This window comes from Molothrus aeneus, chromosome 2 (genome assembly GCF_037042795.1).
Source record: "Molothrus aeneus isolate 106 chromosome 2, BPBGC_Maene_1.0, whole genome shotgun sequence".
In the NCBI taxonomy this organism is placed as follows: Eukaryota; Metazoa; Chordata; class Aves; order Passeriformes; family Icteridae; genus Molothrus; species Molothrus aeneus.
The window spans coordinates 102,785,551-102,804,389 of record NC_089647.1 but is presented as its reverse complement, the minus strand read 5'-3'; the positions used below and the strand labels follow the sequence as shown (position 1 = coordinate 102,804,389).

Below are 18,839 nucleotides of genomic sequence, written 5' to 3'. Positions count from 1 at the left end.
TAATGACAGCGTACCTTTATTGTAACACGTGCAATGCACCGATGCAGTAGATACAATGCCAGCAGTCTTCTCCTTGCACAAACTACTATCAATCAGTAACTTCTAGGTGGAAGCAGCATTTAGTGCAAAGAATAATTAAGAAACCTCTAATGTTAACCATGTTTTGGGAACTGTTTGCATACGTAGTGCAGCACTCACAGCCATTTCCCAATGGGCCTTAAACATGGAAAACTGATCAGCTATAGCAGTTTGCATTTGAAAATTCTAACACAGATACTTGTTTTTCTTTTTAAAAAAATCTATACTACAGCAACAAATAAATAAAGACTAACAATGTGTATATATATTTGCTTAGAATCAATTCAGCAACTTAAAAAAATATAATGTTCAGTGTTTGCTGAATTGCTTTATACTGCATCTATCACTGTGAAACACTACATTAAAAAAGTTAAAGACAAAAAAATTCTTCCAACTCTCTTCATACCCTATTAGTTGAAAAGTTTGCAAGCACTGCTGCCTCTCAGCTACTAATATGCAATTCAGGTCCCCTGGTCATTCTGGGAATCTTTCCAGAACATCCCTGCACACCCAGCAGCTCCCTGTGCAGCGATACCAAAGGGAAGCACAAGCCCTGGTACAACGAGCAGATTTAAGTCATCTTCTAGCTCACAAAATTCCTTGCTAAAAACCAAACTACCCCCACCTGTTGTGACTGATTTCTACATCTGCCAAGCTCACCCAGGAACACAGATGCTCTGAACTCTGTCCCTGTGGGCTTCGTTTCATCTACATGAGTAATCACACCAAGAACCAATGGAAATATTCATGCTTGCAAAATTATGGACACACCTGCTTACAGGGTATCTGCATTCATCTGCAGCTAGACAAACTGATTGCAGTCCTGGATCATAAATGAAGAGTCTCTATTAGATTACAGGTAATAATATCAAAGTATTTTCTGGGATGCCTACAACAGACATAGAACACTCAGGGAAATATAGGAAACTTTTCCATTTAGAGGGAAGCTCTGTTCTTTGGGAGTATTCAGTGATTCACAAGTTGTAGGACATGGAAGAACTGTGCCCTGTGTATATCAGAGAATTAACTTACATAATTTAAAATAGTAAGACTGAAAAATGCATCTAATTGGCTATCCAAACTGAAAACATTTAGACCAATTATAGGCCAAAGAAAAAACAAATTTTGGCACATTTTTGAGTATCACTTTGGGATTCTGCATAGGCTACTGAGAGTCTATGAAAAGTTTATATATTGTGGCATGCAATAAAATTTTTCTTTATGTATGGTTTAGAAACATAAAGGACAGCTTTTGTATGGTTTGTTTTTATTAACAGTATATATTGGTGGGGCAAATCAACTCTCTCCAATAAAACTAAGAAAATGTTGATATGGGTGTTGAATGAAAGATCATTGCTCAGGATTAGAGTGTTTAGGGAAATAGTGCACTACTTATTCTACCTTGGAAAAGTAAAAAATGCACATATTGGTCATATCCTTCCTACCTCCTTTCAAGTGGGATTTTTAATCACAAATATTTTAGTTGCTACATAGCAAACTCTTACAAAAATATAACTTCTGACAGCATGAGAAACTGCTGAAGAAAAATGCATTTTCTTCCAGAACAGAACTACAAGGCACCCCAGCTTCTACTGATTTTTACACTGCAAGTGAACCTAACTGAGCAAGAGCCTCACACAGTATGGGCCATCTGTGGCAATACAGCCATCATTGACCCTACTGAAGCACACACACCTCAAAACATTCAGTACAGGTGCACGTAAAGATAGATCATATCACACCCATATTTCTTCATCCTCTAAGCCAACTTTTGCTTCAAAAATCTAGTGCTTCCCATAAGGCTGGGGAGAGGATATGCCCACATGCACCTCATTACACTCAATTTCTTGCACCATGGTGGAATAAAAACGCAGCCTTGATCTTCATGCTTCAGTAGAAAGCTACTGTCAAATCCATATCAGAATCCAAATAATCAATATGGTAGCAACTAAAAAAATCCAGGAGGTAAAAGGCCAAAGATTCTTCTGCAGCAGAGATTACAGCAATGATGAATTGCTAGGGTAAGTAAAAATTTAAGACTGGCTTTCTTCCCTTTGCAACAAAGGACTTGGGGTATTCTCCCACAAGATTTTTTTTCTTTTTTAGTTATGCCCTTCTCTATATGGAAGCACTGCAGTGTTCATTTAAAAAAATCAAAACCACACAAAACCCTCTCCCATTTTTAAAAAGCACCATAAATGAAAAATCTGTTGGAAAAACAAACAAAAACTCCATGGACCACCTTTCAGGGATGAAATGCTAAAGATGTCTTTTTTAATCAACCAGTTTGTGAAGATCTACAAAAAAATAAAAAGGATCACATTCTAAAGGTTCAGTGCAGTCAGCAGCTATATAGTTTTGCTGCTTATTCATCTAAGTTGACTTTCAAAAATAACACCCTAGCTCGTCAAAATATACATTTTCCATTTGCTTTTAAATTAAAATAATAATAAAAAAACATTTAAAGAATTCACAATCAATAGCATGACTAAGTTTCAGGATCATCTACAGCATATAATTTAAAGGTTCAAGATGCCAATATGCAGCATGTGGCAGGCCTATATGCTCCATGCAGCATGTACATTTAGGATCATCTCAAATAATCTTGATGTTCAGATGTCAGTCTGTTTCTTCCAAATCGTGTAGAATACCCATCTGGAGAAAACAAGCAGTTAAGGAAAAAAGGCAACACTTGTACACAGTTAAAATGCAGTTCTTTTTACTTATATTTAAATTCTGAAAACTTCTGGTAGCTCATAAAGGGTAGGGAAAACACTCAAAAGTGATATCTACCTGGATTCTCTTCTTGACTCAGCAGATCAAAGATGCCTACTCTTCAAAACACATACATGTTCCATTAAGGCCTGGCAGTCATAAAGGGAAAAATAACCAGTTTCTCTGAAACTGTAAACTTTAAGGGCAAGTATCCTGATATCCTTCACATTTATTTTGTCTTGAAAATGCAAGGTCCAATCTGCATTTCCCAAAGAGTTGACAATAATGAGAAGCAGGAGGAGCTGGCTGCAGTCAGTCTGGGGTCAATATGGGGTCAATATGAGGTCGGTATGGGGGCTGCAGCAGTGAGCACTACTGGGCTTAGGGACACAGGAGGGAGGCAAATGAACACACACAACACAAGAAAGGCTGTGGCAGTATCATGTGCTTAATGTATTATGAATACAAAGATTGTGAAAAGATGTTTCCTGTCAAGAGAGACAGCCACAGCAGGCTTCACTCTGCAGAAACATTTCCAGGGAGATCCCACAAAAGCAGCAAACACTCAAGGCAAGTGCAGATGGCAGAACCACCTTACAGCAGATCAAAATGCCCCTCTCACACTAAGGGCTTGAAGTTTAAACTTCTAGGCTCCTTACCTAACTTCCTTACCACCCACAAATTGAAGAAATTCTGAAGGATTATTTTTAGGAATGGGAGGTTGCTGAGAATAGGCATAACCCTCTACTTGGAGTATTTTTTCCAGTAACACTAACTAGTAATTATTGTTGGGAATTACTCTTCCCCATTCCCCAGCCTTAAAAGTAAAGTCTGAACTGTATGTTCAAGAATAGCTCTATCAGATAATATCTAAAGATCTGGATCATGCTAATCTGTGTGAAGTTAGTTTCTTATTTTAGTAAAAGAAGAAAAGAAAATAAGAAGATACAGCCTTGTCAGAACTCCCAGGCAGCATTACCTTTATCACACAGTTTATCCTACATCACATACACCACTCAAAACATTAACAAAAATACAGCTTATTCATGAAATGTGCTGATCATTTTACCAGCTGTGAATTTATAGCACTTTTAGAAAATAATTCCTACAATTATCCTCAAAACTGCCATACTTCATTTACTATGAAAAAAACCATTAAGCATTTAAATCAGAACTGCCTTTTTGCTTGAGTTTATTACCTCCAAACAATCTATGCTTGCTTGATTTATTAATACACACTCTCCAGTCTTCTTCAGTCTTTAAGGATACAATTCCATGTAGGAAGGAACACACACAGTTTCTTTTGAAAACTCCACAGGACAATAAAGCCTGCTAAGCTGCTCTTCATACAGAGTCAAGGCATCAGTCAGATTGATACAGTTTCCCTGAAGAAAAAAAAAAATCCCAGTCACAATCAAGCAAATAAGCAAAATTTCAGATGAACGTATACATTTTGACATTACTGCCAGGCTCCCACATATTTCAGAACCAGATACATGCTGTTCTTAATATTTAATATTTACAATGCAAACACTGAACAGCTTGTCTTCATTCTGCCTACAGCAAACAACAATTTGTATCCTTTCAAGAAAGGGTAAGTATGGGGGGGATGATCTATATTCTCATTAGCAGAAGCAATCATTATATGAGGGCTTCCAGTTAAAACAGACCACCATGTGTTGTTTACCTATAACATCTACTCCATAACCATTTTCTTTATAATTGCTTAAACTTATTAGTAAACAGTATTACAACATCCAGATTTTTCTCAGTTATTTAACATTGCCTAGATCTTACAGTGTTTAAATGCACTTTTTAAAAAACTATAGCCTATTAATTTTAAACAGATTCTTCCACAAAGCAATGTGACAAAATACATCAAATTATATAGAAGTTCTCTGGCTGCGGGCTACATTGTCTTGAGTTTCCACATGTCATGCTTCTGAAAAAGAAGATATTCCTACAATACTTTTTTTGTCTTAGGGGTGAAACAACATCTCATTCTTGGAATACAAATACATCAAGGATTGAGTGAGGAATGAAAAAAAAAAGCAAATCCCAAGAAACAAACCCCCCACCCCCCAACCCCCCCCAAAAAAAAATTAAAACAAAAAACCCCACCCAACTCTCTCCCAAGCAACTCCTATTTGCAAGCACTACCTTGTCCCAAGCTAAATATTAATAAAAAGCAGAAGTTACTGCAATGTATACCTGGGGTGCCCATATGGAGAAAGGTCTAATTAGAAGTCTGAATTCTCCATACCCATAACACATTTGAAGATTTAGTGGTTACAGTGAGCTCACCAGAACACCAGGCTGAACAAACACCAACAATCCAAAGCAATAAAAATCAATTGTGTAAGTTGAATCAAAAAAACTTTGTCAAGTTTCTTGACTACCTAACCAAGTATACAAGCAAACACTTTACAACCTTAAATTCAACGGTCTTAGGAAGAGTGTGCAAATCCAAGTTACTTGGATACTAATTTGAAACTAAGTGAAGTTGAATACAGTCACCACTGCGTGGTCTACAAATCACTCAGGTTGTTTTTTTCCAGGTAGGAGGCACTGAATGAAGACTCACCAAAAAGAAGTGGATTGCTGCTGTGGCACAGCACAGAGAAAATATATTCTGTGACTGTGGTCAAGGTGGAGATATTGTTAAAGGCCCTTGGGCACACTGACAGCCAAATGAATTGAATTGTGGTCTTCTACTTCCACCACTTTCCTGAGGAATCTTCAGCTCAACCTATAGGCCCTAAACATGATAAACCAAGCATGCTGTAACACTGCACATCAACAGCAGGTTATATGATGACTGTGAATCTCTCCTGCCCACACAGTAAGTGCCAGTCTGGCCATCTGTGGGGTAGGATGAGATCTTCAGGAGATGAGTGCCCCCATCCTCCCCTAGTGGTTGGGTTTTACTAGCATATAGTATAAATGTCTTTTACTGTGATCTAGCACAAACCCTGTTTTCCTCTTCTGATTTCTGATCAGTAGATACAGAAGCATTAACTAGCATTTTCTAGAGCTATTCTCAATATAAAAATCCTCAGCTTTCCCATACATTTTACTACTTCTAGTGAAGGAATGTTTGCCAAAGAAGATAAAAAGGAGAACAAAAAGGAAATTTTTTACACACAGGTCCCAAAGATCCAGCACAAGAGCCAAAGCCCCACAAAATGATAGCAAGAAATGCAAGGCACAGAAACTGTGTTAGAAAGTCTAAAGCAAGATCCTCTATCTCCAGAATGACAGGATCTTCCTGCTGCTCTGAATGACTTTGGGAAGTGTTTGTGTGTACACTCAAGTACACATAATTTTGTTGGTTTTTTTTTTAACTGACTATTGAATGCAGCATCTCATTTGTTCCTGCCATTCAATAACATGTGTAACCTGCTCCTGACTGTGAAAGAATGCACATGACTCAATTAGAAAACACTAGATCTAAACAAAAATCAGCTCCCTTACATTCACATCTTATTCAGTATTTTAGGACCCCTAACTTGAAATGAGGACCCCAGGCACCAAGGACTTACTCAATGCTTCCAGTGTCTGACTGCCTATGTTTCACACATTGTGTTGCTCTGCTAAGACACTGCAAAGCTTTTAAATCCTGGAGCAGAGGCTTTATGAAAGACTTGTTTTACTGTGCAGCTTATTTTTGGTGCTCCACGATTTTTTTAAATGCCCTTTAAGTTATTACATGCACACAGATGCAACTGAAAATTCATTTTCAAAAAGCAAGGAACTAAGATGCACTTGAACAAGTACTATCTGTGCTCTATAAAGCATACAACAGGCAGAGGCTAAAACAAGCAGAGGTGACATTTGAAATCAGTATTTCTAAACAGCTCCATTTACATTGATTTTTCCATGTAACAACATCACATGATAACTAGAATCAAACTGTAAAATGTACATTCTGACTTTGGGATTTATACTATTTTTCCTACTTTTTATTGGTAGGATTTTTTCACAGTGTATTTAAAACATTTCTATTTCCAGAGGAAGTGAAAAGAGAATTCATTCTACTCATCATCCTCTGAATTTTTTGCATCCTGCTCAATTTTTTTTTGGACTGTGCTCAAGTCTTCACAAGTAGAAAAGAAAACCTCAACTTAAAAAAAATCTTAACACAGGATCTTGACAATGGTCTCAGGCACATGATGTGATTCTTGGGGTTCACCTGTACAGGGCCAGGAGTTGGACTTGGATGATTGTTCTGGGCCCCTTCCACACCATGAAATCCTATGGCTCCACTCTATTCTATCACTCTAGTCTTTTAAAAATCATATTTGGGAAAGCACTCCTTCAAAAGAACTTGCATAAAACATGTTTGATTATAATTTTGGTCATATTGCACAAACAAACCAGTACATGTTTATTTGGTAAAGGAAAATGACTTGCTGTATATAGAAATTTTCTAATAAAAATTTGGGTTTCTAAACCCAAATGTTTGGGTATCAGAAAAGAAATGAGACTTGTCAAAAGTAGAAGACTAACACAAACTGAGCACAATGAACAGACTGCTGCAGCACTTGTTTAGTAACCTGTTATTATCCAGGGGATTGTGGTGGGTTTTTTTGGTTCAGCTGCCCTTCACCAAACATATCATTTTGTTTCAACATCAGACTGAATGCAAAAGAAAACTAAAAACAATTTGTGTGTGCAATTTGAGTCACAAATAGGAGCACTGCTAGGTAATTTACAGAGCACACCACTATTACGTAGGAAGCTGAACAGGATACACAATGATAGAAGAGTATACAGTTTCCCAGACTGTCCTTCAGTGTTTCATCATTTCTCCCTTCTCCAGCAAGAGACAAATCACTGCAGACACCATGGAAAACAAATTACAGGAACAATGAACACGCCAAGAAATAATTTTTACTTTTCAAACCCACAACTCTCCAATTTCCAAATCAAGATCTTGCCTGAAGCTTCAGACAACTCACCTGGCTCTTTTATCAACATTTTTCTTCTGGACAAACATTACAGGATTTTATAGTTCTGCACAGTTATCTTTTTTAACTACCTGTCTTTACTCAACACAAAGTTAAGCACTCCAAAAATCAAATCTATGACACTTAAGGCTTATTTCAATAAACTTATTGAAAAAAATCAGTATTATTAAGACATTTCTTTAAAACATGACCAGCTTTATTAACCAAGACTACAGTGTTAGTAATAATGTCAATCACACTTAGATATTCCAGTATCACCAAAATGCCACAGGGAACCAAGCTCAGAATGCAACAGTGTTCACTCTAACTCCCACTGCCTAATGAAGAGCTATGTGGTAGAGCAATGCATTGTTTGTTCTGAACAGACACCATATAACTCAAACAATAGCTAATACTGAATGCTGTTTAACAAGGTTTAAAGCAGATGACTCACCAATTACATGTTTTCAAAAGCAAAATCACTTCCTTTTATTTTCCCCACAGGGTTCCGCCAATTTTTCAATATATACAAAAGACTTTACCAAACTCCTCTCCCCAGCCCCTCTCATTTAATCTCTGTTCCATGTCAAACAATTCAGTAAGAACTAGGAAGGTAAGAACTAGGAGAATTATGATTTTTTTTTTACCCTTAAGTCATATCTTTCTGACACAAAAGTACTTGAGGTAGTTTTAACTTTGAGATTAACAAATCTTAATCTCTAAGACCTTCCTTAAGACAGCCTTTGCATCCTGAGTCTGCTCAGTGCTTGCACTCACTTCAATAGCTCATGCCCATCTCCCAGTATGCGTTTTTCTGGGCTCTCACAAGGCATAAATTGTATAGTTCCATGGGTTTCGTTTTTAGGTTTCTACAGGACAATGCACAACAAATTTAAATAAGAAACACAGTTCTGGACAGACCAAAAACATTCCTTAAAGTAAGTAGCAAAAAAAATTGTTTCAATTAATCCTGTAAGTTCCATTTAACTCTGCCCATCTATAAAGTGGATGTGTCCATCAACTGGTTACTTAGGCCACTATGCTTCCTCCAACCCTCAGAAAGTAAACTAGTGAGTTGAAAGCAGGTGAAAGGGTCCCTTTTCCATACTTGCCCATTTCTTACATGTCTTACCCCATATGTCATTGTCATGGGCCACCTTTGTCTGTGACTGTATGCCAGAGAAGTTTAATTTTTATGTTTAGCATGGGTTTCTATTTTTATTTTAAAATGATGTGCCAGAATTGGGCATGGCCATGGTTGGATTTTATCCTTCCTCACTTCAGAGTGACTAATAAGCAGTAAGACAGAGCATGAAACACCTAGATCAAAGCTAGGCTTAGGTTTTGGGGGACAAGGGAGGGCTGTTAAGGAAATAATGGAGGCAAACCCAACTGTAAGTACCTCCACTGGCTAAACTCTCAGCAACATAAGGAAATGAAAATGTCTGTTCCTTAAAGTCTCTCAAACTACCAAGAAATCACAGAGGCTCACATAGGGACATACAGCCATTCTTCCAGCCTCCTTTCATGGTTCAGTCATGGAGAATCTTGTTCCCTCAATGGAAATGCTAATTAGAAAGCCCACACAGCAGCCAAAAAAAGGAGTCTAACTATGGAGCAACATGATGATTGTCTGGACATTTAGAGGGCTGTATGAGAGAGTGGCCAGGAAGAGACAGCTTAGTGAAGGGCCACATGTTGGTGTGGGAGACACACGATCCCTTCAGTGGGTCAGTGCTGTTTACTGGAACCTGTGAGTGGTCTGAGCTTCTAGCCTGCCTGGGCTGAGTGACCCCAACCAGGAAGTCACAAATTCCTGTTCAGAGGTATTTTTAAAGGTTCTACTACATAAACAGGCTGAAAATTATAGCCTTCCCAACCTCAAAAGATTAGATCAACAGAACAAAAACTTAGCACAGAAAAAGGCATTTTCTTAGCTACAAATAATCCACTGACACTCAAAGACAACCTTGCAACCAGTCTCTGCATCTGACAGAGCATGGCTTGACATCTCTTGGGACAATGCTCACATGGTACCGTGAATGCACAAGAGTGATGGCTCAGAAAAAGAAAAGCCACATATCATACTGATATCTACAAGTATATATACTCACTTGAAAGTAATCACTTGGGCCATATAAAAATCATACTTTTATAAAGTCCAATACTATAAAAACACTTAAGAGTGTCTGAAAACAAGTTGCCAGGAAGGTATATTAGAGATGAAACTGGACCTCAGGATACACCAAGGTCTTACAACCTTATCAATTCCCATTTCTCTCCACTGTGATAGCTGGGAGCCTGGACCTCTGTCTCTCCTTGGAGAACATAACACCAAGCACCCCACAGACATGGCCTCCAATCATATCATATCATATTATATCATTAAACACTTCAAAGCTTCAGAAGAAGAACAAGAATGGAAATAAGAGCATCCCATATGACCATTGAACCTCAGAGTGGTGGGATTATGTTTAACAGTAAGTTTTTACAAACAAGCTTCAAGTCTTAAACCTACAGACAGGTTTGCAAGTTCTGCAGGCTAAGAGCCCTAAAGTCTCTCTGTGCAGATCCTGTGTAGGCTGCAACACTCAATATGGATGATACAGCTAGAAAAGCAAGGGTGTGTAAAGCACAGCTGCTACTCATACAGGTTTTTTTTCTAAGCTGTGATTACTATTTGCACAGAGAAAATAGAGGCATTTTTCCCCAAACACACTCAGACACAAACTTAAAGCAGTAGAGAATGACATCCATTAACTGCCCTTTTATATCTTTTCAGAGATGAAAAAAAGGAAGAAGTCCCTCCTGCATCTTAAAATTGGCCACATAAATTCTTGTATCCCTTAGGAATACAAATAAATAGTCTGAAAAACCTTCCACAGGCAGAATCTCTATAAATGTTCATCAAATGCCAGGCAATACTGGTTACCTGCCTCCACCTAGTGGTGACGGGACATCCTGCAGCAGCCTTTGCAGACTGCTTCGAGGATCACCACGGAAGGAATCCCGAGGGAACCACCAGGTGTGTTAAGAGCAGCATTTCAGAAATAATTCTTTTTATAATCTCAGATAAATTATATCCATCTGGAGTTAGACAGCACTAGATCCTGCTTGCTGACAATTCACGTGCAGATCAGAACATTTTCTAAAACTTGTGCAGAGCTCAATGAAGATGTGATGAGCATTTCCCTTTATTTTTCCCAGCAGTGGCATTTAGACAGACAGCAATACATTATGGGAAAGGATGGCATTCTGTAAACACAACTCCACTTTTAGGTAAAGCATTTCTTTGGCATTCATATAAATGACAACCTAATTAGATGCACATGATTCTGTTCAGGGTGCAAGGGGACAGACTACAAACTACAAAGAACAGAAATTTTCAATCTTAGTATAACATGCCAAGGCAGAAGAGACAACTGTAATTGCTGGCTAGTGGTCACCAGGACAACGATCCTTTTGCTGCATTTTTCCTATGAGACATTTCCTCACCATAGCAAAGACGATCTCTGACAAGTAAGTGGACATTCCCTCAGTCCCTTTCCTTGATGAAACTTAATGCTTTTTTGTTTTAGAGAACCAAAATTCAAAGAAGGGGCTGGGGGGGCACACAGAGTCCTGCATTTTAAAAACACAACTGCCTTAAAAGGCACATGATTTCTTCAGCAAGGCTTGCTATGTAACATAAAGCATCCTGGAAGTAGATAGCTGGAGCAAAAGTAACTTAAATTCACAATTCCAGAGAGATAAAACCACTGGCATTTAATAGCAAATACAACAGAACATTTAAATTCATAAATGAGTTCCCAGTGTGTGACTAAGCTGCCAAAGTTGGTAGTATTGACCTTCTGTCTATAGTTAAACCAATCCTCCAAGTAGCCAGATTCAGTTAGTTCAACTGAATTTAAATTTAAGTCATTTAAACAAAGTTATAGAGAGCTAATTTTATTTGAAGTACCCCAAAAGTCTGTTCATCCTATGGCCAGACTGTTGAGTTGTCTGAGAGTGTGGAGGGTTGACCCTGTCTGGGTGCCAGGTGCCCACAAAAAACACCCTGGCATTTCCCTGCTCAGTTGGACAGAGGAGAGAAAATACAGCAAAAGGCTCAAGGGCTGAGATAAGGCTGGGGAGAGAACACTCACCAGTTACTGTCAGAGGCAAAGAGACTCAACTGGGGTAATAAACTCAATTTCCTCATCAAATCAGAGTGGGATAATATGAAATAAACCCAAATTTTAGCAGTACCTTCCCCTACCTCTCATTTCTCCCCAGGGTGAACTTTATTCACAAATTCTCTACTTCTTCCCCACTGCACTGATGGAGGATGGGGAATGGGGATTCTGGTCAGTTCATCCCATGTTATGTCTGCTGCCCCTTCTCCCTCACACTCTGCTCTGCTCCAGTGTGGGGTCTCCCTCTAAGGGAGGCCTCCATGAGCTCCTCCAACATGAGTCCTTCCATGGGCTGCAGTTTTTCATTAATTGTTCCAGCATGGGTCCCCTGCAGGGTCACAAGTTCTTCCAGGAAGCCTGGTCTAGTGTGGGCTTCCCAGAGGGTCACAGCCTCCCTCAGGTATCCACAAGCTCCACCATGGGGCCCTCCAGGGGCTGCAGCTGCATCTCTGCTCCCCTGTGGAGCTTCATGGGCTACTGGAGCACAGTCTGCTCCACCATGGTCTTCATCATGGGCTGCAGGGGAATCTCTGCCCCTCCTCCAGTGACCTTGGAGTCTGCAGAGCTGTTTCTCTCCCATGTCCTCACTTCTCTCTCTGGCTGTTGTGCAGCAACTTTTGGCCCTTCAAAAATCTTATCCCAGAGGCACTACCACAGTCACTGATGGGCTCAGCCCTGGTCAGGAGCAGGTCCACCCAGGAGCCAGCTGGCATTGCCTCTGTTGGAGATGGGGAGCCCTTCCCACTCCCCCTCACTACCAAAACCTGGCCATATAAACCCAATAGAGAGGATTATTCCATTTTTACAGAGGACTATTTTGTTTTTTCAGGCCCAACTGGGAAGTGGCTACAAAGACCATCAAATGGGCTGAGTAGTCTATCAATAGATGTATCAAAGCTCTGATAGCTGTCTGCCCCAGTATTAGCTGCCCTTTCTTCAACATCTTCAGGAAGACTAAACTGCTAGAGAACACTGCTTCTATACTCCAGCCCTTGCACTGGCTACCCATTAGCCCTAAGTTCAATTTTAAGCCACATCAATTTTAATATTGTTTCTTTCCCAACCTGCCACGTACCACCTTGTTGCTTTGGGACCACAAAATATAACATTGCATAGTTTCACAACAGCTAAAACCCACCAGGGCTGGTTCAGGATTGCTGTCCTTTCCTTCTTTCTGTGCAATCACTTGCTGGAGAGCTGACTTATCTCCTCCCATGAGGACAAAACAAGAAGCAGGGGCTGCACCAGTCTCCACCTCAGTTGGCTCCAGCTGACACAGAACAACCCCCCTGCCCTCTGGCTGCAGCACAGCCATCATTTCAGCTTTCAGCACAAGCTCCTTCGCAAGAGTCCTTCTGCAAAGTCCAACAAAACCTGTTCCCAGATATACATTTATCTACATTCCAACAAGGTGAGCTAGTATCACTGTGTATGCTACAAGGACAGCAACTGCAACATGACTTGCTCTGTTTCCAAAACATTTAGTGTCCTTTTGATAGCAAAATCTGCCACAAATAATTCCACAATTAACAGAAGAGCAATGCCATTAAAATTCAAAGTGTGGTAAAACCACATTAATCATATCTTATATTTCAACTACAAGATAATTGCTCTTGCCCATACAACCATAGCAATTTAAAATAGAGCAGCATATTAGAATTGACAGAAACCTCATCCCACAAGTTGTATTTTTCTTTATAAACCTGCACAATTTTACAGTAAACCAATTTCTATATATTTCAGAGCTTAAGGGTATTATTCTAAACTACAGTACTTAGATTCTTCACACATCAGAAGACTAGTTTATGAGCATGACAAAAGAAATATAACTTCAGAGACTGAGACTTCACTGAACCATCCCCTGGCTCCTGTCACATTCTTGTACAATAGCACACAACTTTGTGGCATTTCAAATTCAGGATTACCTGAAGTATTATCTGTTGAAAGCTATACCACAATTCTATTACCTATGAGGTGACTATACCAATTTCCTCATCCTACTGCACCTATGTCACTCTCACACTTTAATGAATGACAAATTTCTATGTTTTACACTCTACAATTAGAGACATTAGCTTAAAAGCCATGTATCTCTTAATGAAGTACATCTGTTCTGCTTTTCTAAGAATTGTTTAGCTGTAATATTCTGCAGTGTGCTTTGTCTTAAAACTATGCTTTTGAACTCCAGACAAAAGCACTATATATTCAGCTGAAATAATGAAAAAAGACAAGTCAGTTAGCAAATCCTAACTTTCAGGAAAAATGCCTGATAGGTCATTAAAGAGAGAAAACCAGCTTGAAGTAGGTTTTTAGTTAGTTTTATATTTTTTAACTGAAACTATGCAAATTGCAATAGAAATAAAGCAGTACTTTATTACAGCCAAGTATCATACCTGTGTGAAGTATTTTCCATCTTGTTTCAGGACTTTCATTGAGAGGTCAAGAATCAACCGTAGAAATTCCCATGTGGAATCTGCATATGGGCAATGATTAAAAAACAGCACATTACTGGCTTATTTACTTATTACATTATTCAAGACTTGCAAAGTTTAAAAAAAAATAAAGCCTGGATTAAAAAAAACAAATGCAAACCATACACAATGGCAATGATGGCAGGAGTATTGTTTTTCTTCACAGGAATTTTCCTGAAGTTTTCAATAAATTATGCAGTGAGGAAAATTTACTGGAGTATGAACTCCAAATACTTCTCAAGAGCTACATGAGTTCATATTACTCTGGAATAAGAGATTGAAAAAAGTGCTAGGCACTTGATAGTCTTTTTGAATATTCAAAAAAAAAACTGTCTGTCTTCTCAGATCTGCTTTTTAAATTGAAAAAAATAAAAGCACTTATGCTGCAGACTATTATGCAGCAGAAGAACAGAAATGTGAAAATTCTCAGAAACAAATAAGAAGACTTACCTTCCTCTGGAGATGTGGAGATTGGAACAGCTGTCAGATCATTAATTACATAATCAAACATTCTTCCTTCTTTGGCATACCTCTTCAGTACAGGAATACAGTCTTCAATTAGAACCTGTAAGAATGAAATATTGTTGCTAGTCCTAAAAATACCTTAAAATGACCAGGTGAAACGAACAAATGTGGATTCACAGAAATTAGGAAGAAAAAATTACAAAATTAAATACATGTTTAATTCTTGGCTCCACTTTCAACTTTTTACATCATATAGAAAGGAGGAACTTTGTAGTAATTATGACAATGAAAACACAGGCATTCCAGGACTGAAGTTCCTAGATCTGTGACCACTGCTCTTTCTACCAAATGCTGATGACAGTTAGCAGTTCCAACATGTAAGTTAAATAAGGTATTTGTATGAAGGCCAGTTGCTTTCCATGGAATAGCATGTAACTTCTGTTATTTCTTTAGTGTGTTTTTATTAGCTAACTCCTGTAAGTTAATAGCTGTGACAACATCTAAGGGCCAGTAATGAAAACAAAAACATGTCAGATTACACCTGAGCTCATTTGTAAGTGCTGTCAGATGACGCACAAAGAACTCAACTGCAGGGATGCATGACATCTGTTGGGGTTTTTATTTTAATGTAATAGCAGTGTAATACTAAGGGATTTTGCCTGCAAATTAAAAATAATTCTTAAATGTGTATTACAAATTCAGCTATTTTCAACAGTATAGAACAGCTAAGAAACACATTTCTTCTCTCTTTTTAACAGTTTAAGCAATGATGTTAAACACAACATTCTTACTGCTATCTCTTCTTTATTTCTAAGTTATAGCAAACATTCTCCTATTTCACATTCCTTAAAAGCTACATATGCAATTCCTTTTAGAAGTCCAAAGATGGAGAGTTAAAATACTTCCAACATAAACTCCAGTTAGTAAAATATGTAAGTGTCATACAAAAGGAAAAAAGCTTCCCAAACTTAATTCAGAAGACTTGGCCCCAAAACTTTGCCATAGCAGTCCTTCCAGACTAGGTCTATGTGTATTTGAAATATGACTTGCAATGAAAGAAGAACAAAACATTACCTGGTAGCAGTCTCCTTTCAGATTGTCTAAGACATCTCCGCACGTTTTCCGCATGTGTTTTTTACACCCGTCAATCACCATTTGGTCAATGTTTGAAGTTTGTCAAGGCATCATAAATTCCAGAAATAGAGGTAAGAGTTTCTACCTCTTCAGAAACAAGTTCACAAAGGGGCATTGCAAAGAAGTAATTAGATGTGTCTGTTGGTATATATACTGCAATAATCAACCTTATGTACCAGTACATAGATTTTGTACTGGTACATAGATAGATCTGCACTCCAGATTCAATTAGATGATCACAAAGTGCTTCTTTTTAATTTTAACCAATATTTTTGATAGCTTAGGCTATCATTACTATGAAAGCCTGAAATGTGAATTGTAAGACTACTGATAACTCCATAAAGTTAAACTAGGTTAAGATTTTAACCTACATTTTTATAACAATTATTTTTAGTCTTAGCAAATATATCTCAAAACCTAGGATGAACAACATCCCATATGGCTAACAATGGTTTATGTTACAAACTATACCAATTACAGAAAGTTGAAAACTTGATTTGTATTGGTGTTTTTAGAACAGGGTTGGTCAATTCATCAATACAGTTCATCAAGTCCTGACATTTCTATTGATTACATTTTTTTGCTTCTAGGCATTATTTTTTTATAGCTTTCTTTAGGAAAACAGACAAACTCAAGAAGGCAGAAGTGAGCCCAAACTTGACAGACCTGTCTTCTGTTATTAGAGAAAGCATCAGTCTGATGACAAAGGCATTCCTTTCCAGCCTTATGCAAACTGCTACTGAGAGTTATGGTATGGATTGAGAACCTGAAAGCAGGTGTTGCATAATGATGCACAAATGTTTAGTCACTGGCTCTCTCTAAGCTGACAAAAAGATTTCACTTTAGACCCTACCTCCTCATACAAATCAGGTAACCTGACAGGTAACTATGCTCAGTGCTAGGGTATCAGCAGAAAGCTCAGGTTGATATGAATGATGGGCCATTTGTCAAAGGATATCTCTACCATAGTAACCATCTTTGGCTTCAGTTTGACTATCTCATAGAGTATACCTCCATCACCACCTCCTAGGATTAGCACTTCTTTCCCAGTGTAATCTTCCTTCCCACTGCCCATTATGGCTTGAGTATATGCCAGGTCACTTTCTGCCAGATCTGAATGGAAGGAAGAAAGAATTGGACAGCAATATTAAATCTTCAGTAGTTCTCATTATTCGAGTATTAATCAAGAGGTGATACAATACAGACCAAAGCAAGAACACCTACAGAAACAACCTGGCTCTCAGAGACAGTCCAAGTAATGAGATTCTTCTCAGAATCCCACACAGGATTTCTCCAGTTCTCCAACATGAGCCCAACAATGGCCACCTCAGCATTGAGAAGTACTGTGTGCCAAGAGAAAAAGTAGCAGAGCAAAACCATCAGTCTTTGTAACTTGATGCTCTCACTTCATACTCCAGTGGGTTTTTATCTCAGACTTATCCTGCAAGAGATAGATCTGGAAATTTCTGAAAATGCATTGTGGACCCCAGCTAAAAAGAGCAACCTAGATGCACACCAGTGGATCCCTGCACAGAAACAAAATGACCATCAACACCCAGGTGCTGAAGGGCCCTGCAGCTCGCCTGCTGCCAGCATTAGCTTCAAAGCCGGCAGCAACACTCCCAAGCTGCAACAACGAGGGCAAAGATCCACACACTAGCAGGGCAAAGCTTTGTGCAGCAGCACATTGTGGCATATCCTGTCACTCTGGCAATCACCACCTCACTTATGAGTGCACAATAACAAAATGAGACAACGTGTTATTTCAAAATCCCATGGAAGGGAAATAAGTAATGGCATACTTCCCTTCCTACAAGGCACATTGTCATAATGTTCAAGCAAAACCTCATCCCTATATTCAACTCTGATAAAAATTTCTGGCTAGAATAATTGAATATCCAATTTGATGATTTGTAATAGAATTCTATCTGGATTAGAAAATACCTTGCTAATGAATTCAATAACAGTGCTTTTCAGCTGCCATCTGCACAGAAGCCCTCCTGACAGTTGCAGAAAGCTAATTGAATTGTTAGAGGTACTTCCAATGATTTCAAAAAGCTGTATTTCAATTTCTTAATTACTGTGCCATTAGAGTGAAAGTCGGTATTCTATACCTGGACAGCAACGTCCTTCATTTACCAGAGTCAGTCCTTTTCAACATCAGAACTAAGAGATTTTACAAAGCATAGTCCTTTTGTTGCCTAGATTTTCCAGCAGTCTGCAGCTTTAATGAACAGCAGTCCACCTTTCCTAAGTCCACTTTCAAAAATACAAAGGTCAGCAGGCATGAAGTACCACATATAAAAACCCCAACATAAAGGTTGGGTCACTGTTTTGATTAACTTATGAGTTCAAGTTCTATTATTTGTTCACCAATAAAGCAGCTAAATGATTTGAGATACAGCTGTCCTATACCTCACCAAGCAGGAAATTACCTAAGAGAATCACGGGAGCAGCAGGATTATACACATACATGCTAGGTATCACTTCATATTTCTTTAGAACACCACTGTGTTTTGAAGACTGATAAAGTAGCTTGTTTGTAAAAGAGAAGCTCTTAGAGGGTTGGACTGGCAAACAGAAAAGTTCATATAAAATAATGGAGGAGAGCAAGCTCTTCTATAGAACACCATCTTCTAATCTCCCAGGCCACTTTCAGCAGCAAAGATACTAACTCTGGAAAAATATTTTTTTTAACTCTAGATTTTACTCTGGTCAGCCTGATTAACATCCTGAATATACAGGAACAGATTTATGTGTACATGCACAAACAGTTTCCAGCATCTGAACCATTACCCTTAGACATCTATTAAAACTGCCATAGCAGGATAGAAAACAACACTTTTGACATT

General features: G+C 38.5%; 1 protein-coding gene across 1 annotated transcript in view; it reads right to left on the bottom strand.

Annotated features, from left to right (window-relative positions):
- The window catches only part of SMS (spermine synthase), a 43,531-nt gene continuing 24,692 nt past the window's right edge, over positions 1–18,839 (bottom strand). Inside the window, exons 6-11 of the mRNA XM_066545430.1 lie at positions 16,946–17,100; positions 15,928–16,017; positions 14,839–14,953; positions 14,311–14,390; positions 4,063–4,178; positions 1–2,733 (exon numbers count right to left, since the gene is read on the bottom strand). Of these exons, the coding sequence (XP_066401527.1) occupies positions 2,691–2,733; positions 4,063–4,178; positions 14,311–14,390; positions 14,839–14,953; positions 15,928–16,017; positions 16,946–17,100 (599 nt within the window). The 3' untranslated portion in view covers positions 1–2,690. The remainder of the gene's footprint in view (positions 2,734–4,062; positions 4,179–14,310; positions 14,391–14,838; positions 14,954–15,927; positions 16,018–16,945; positions 17,101–18,839) is intronic.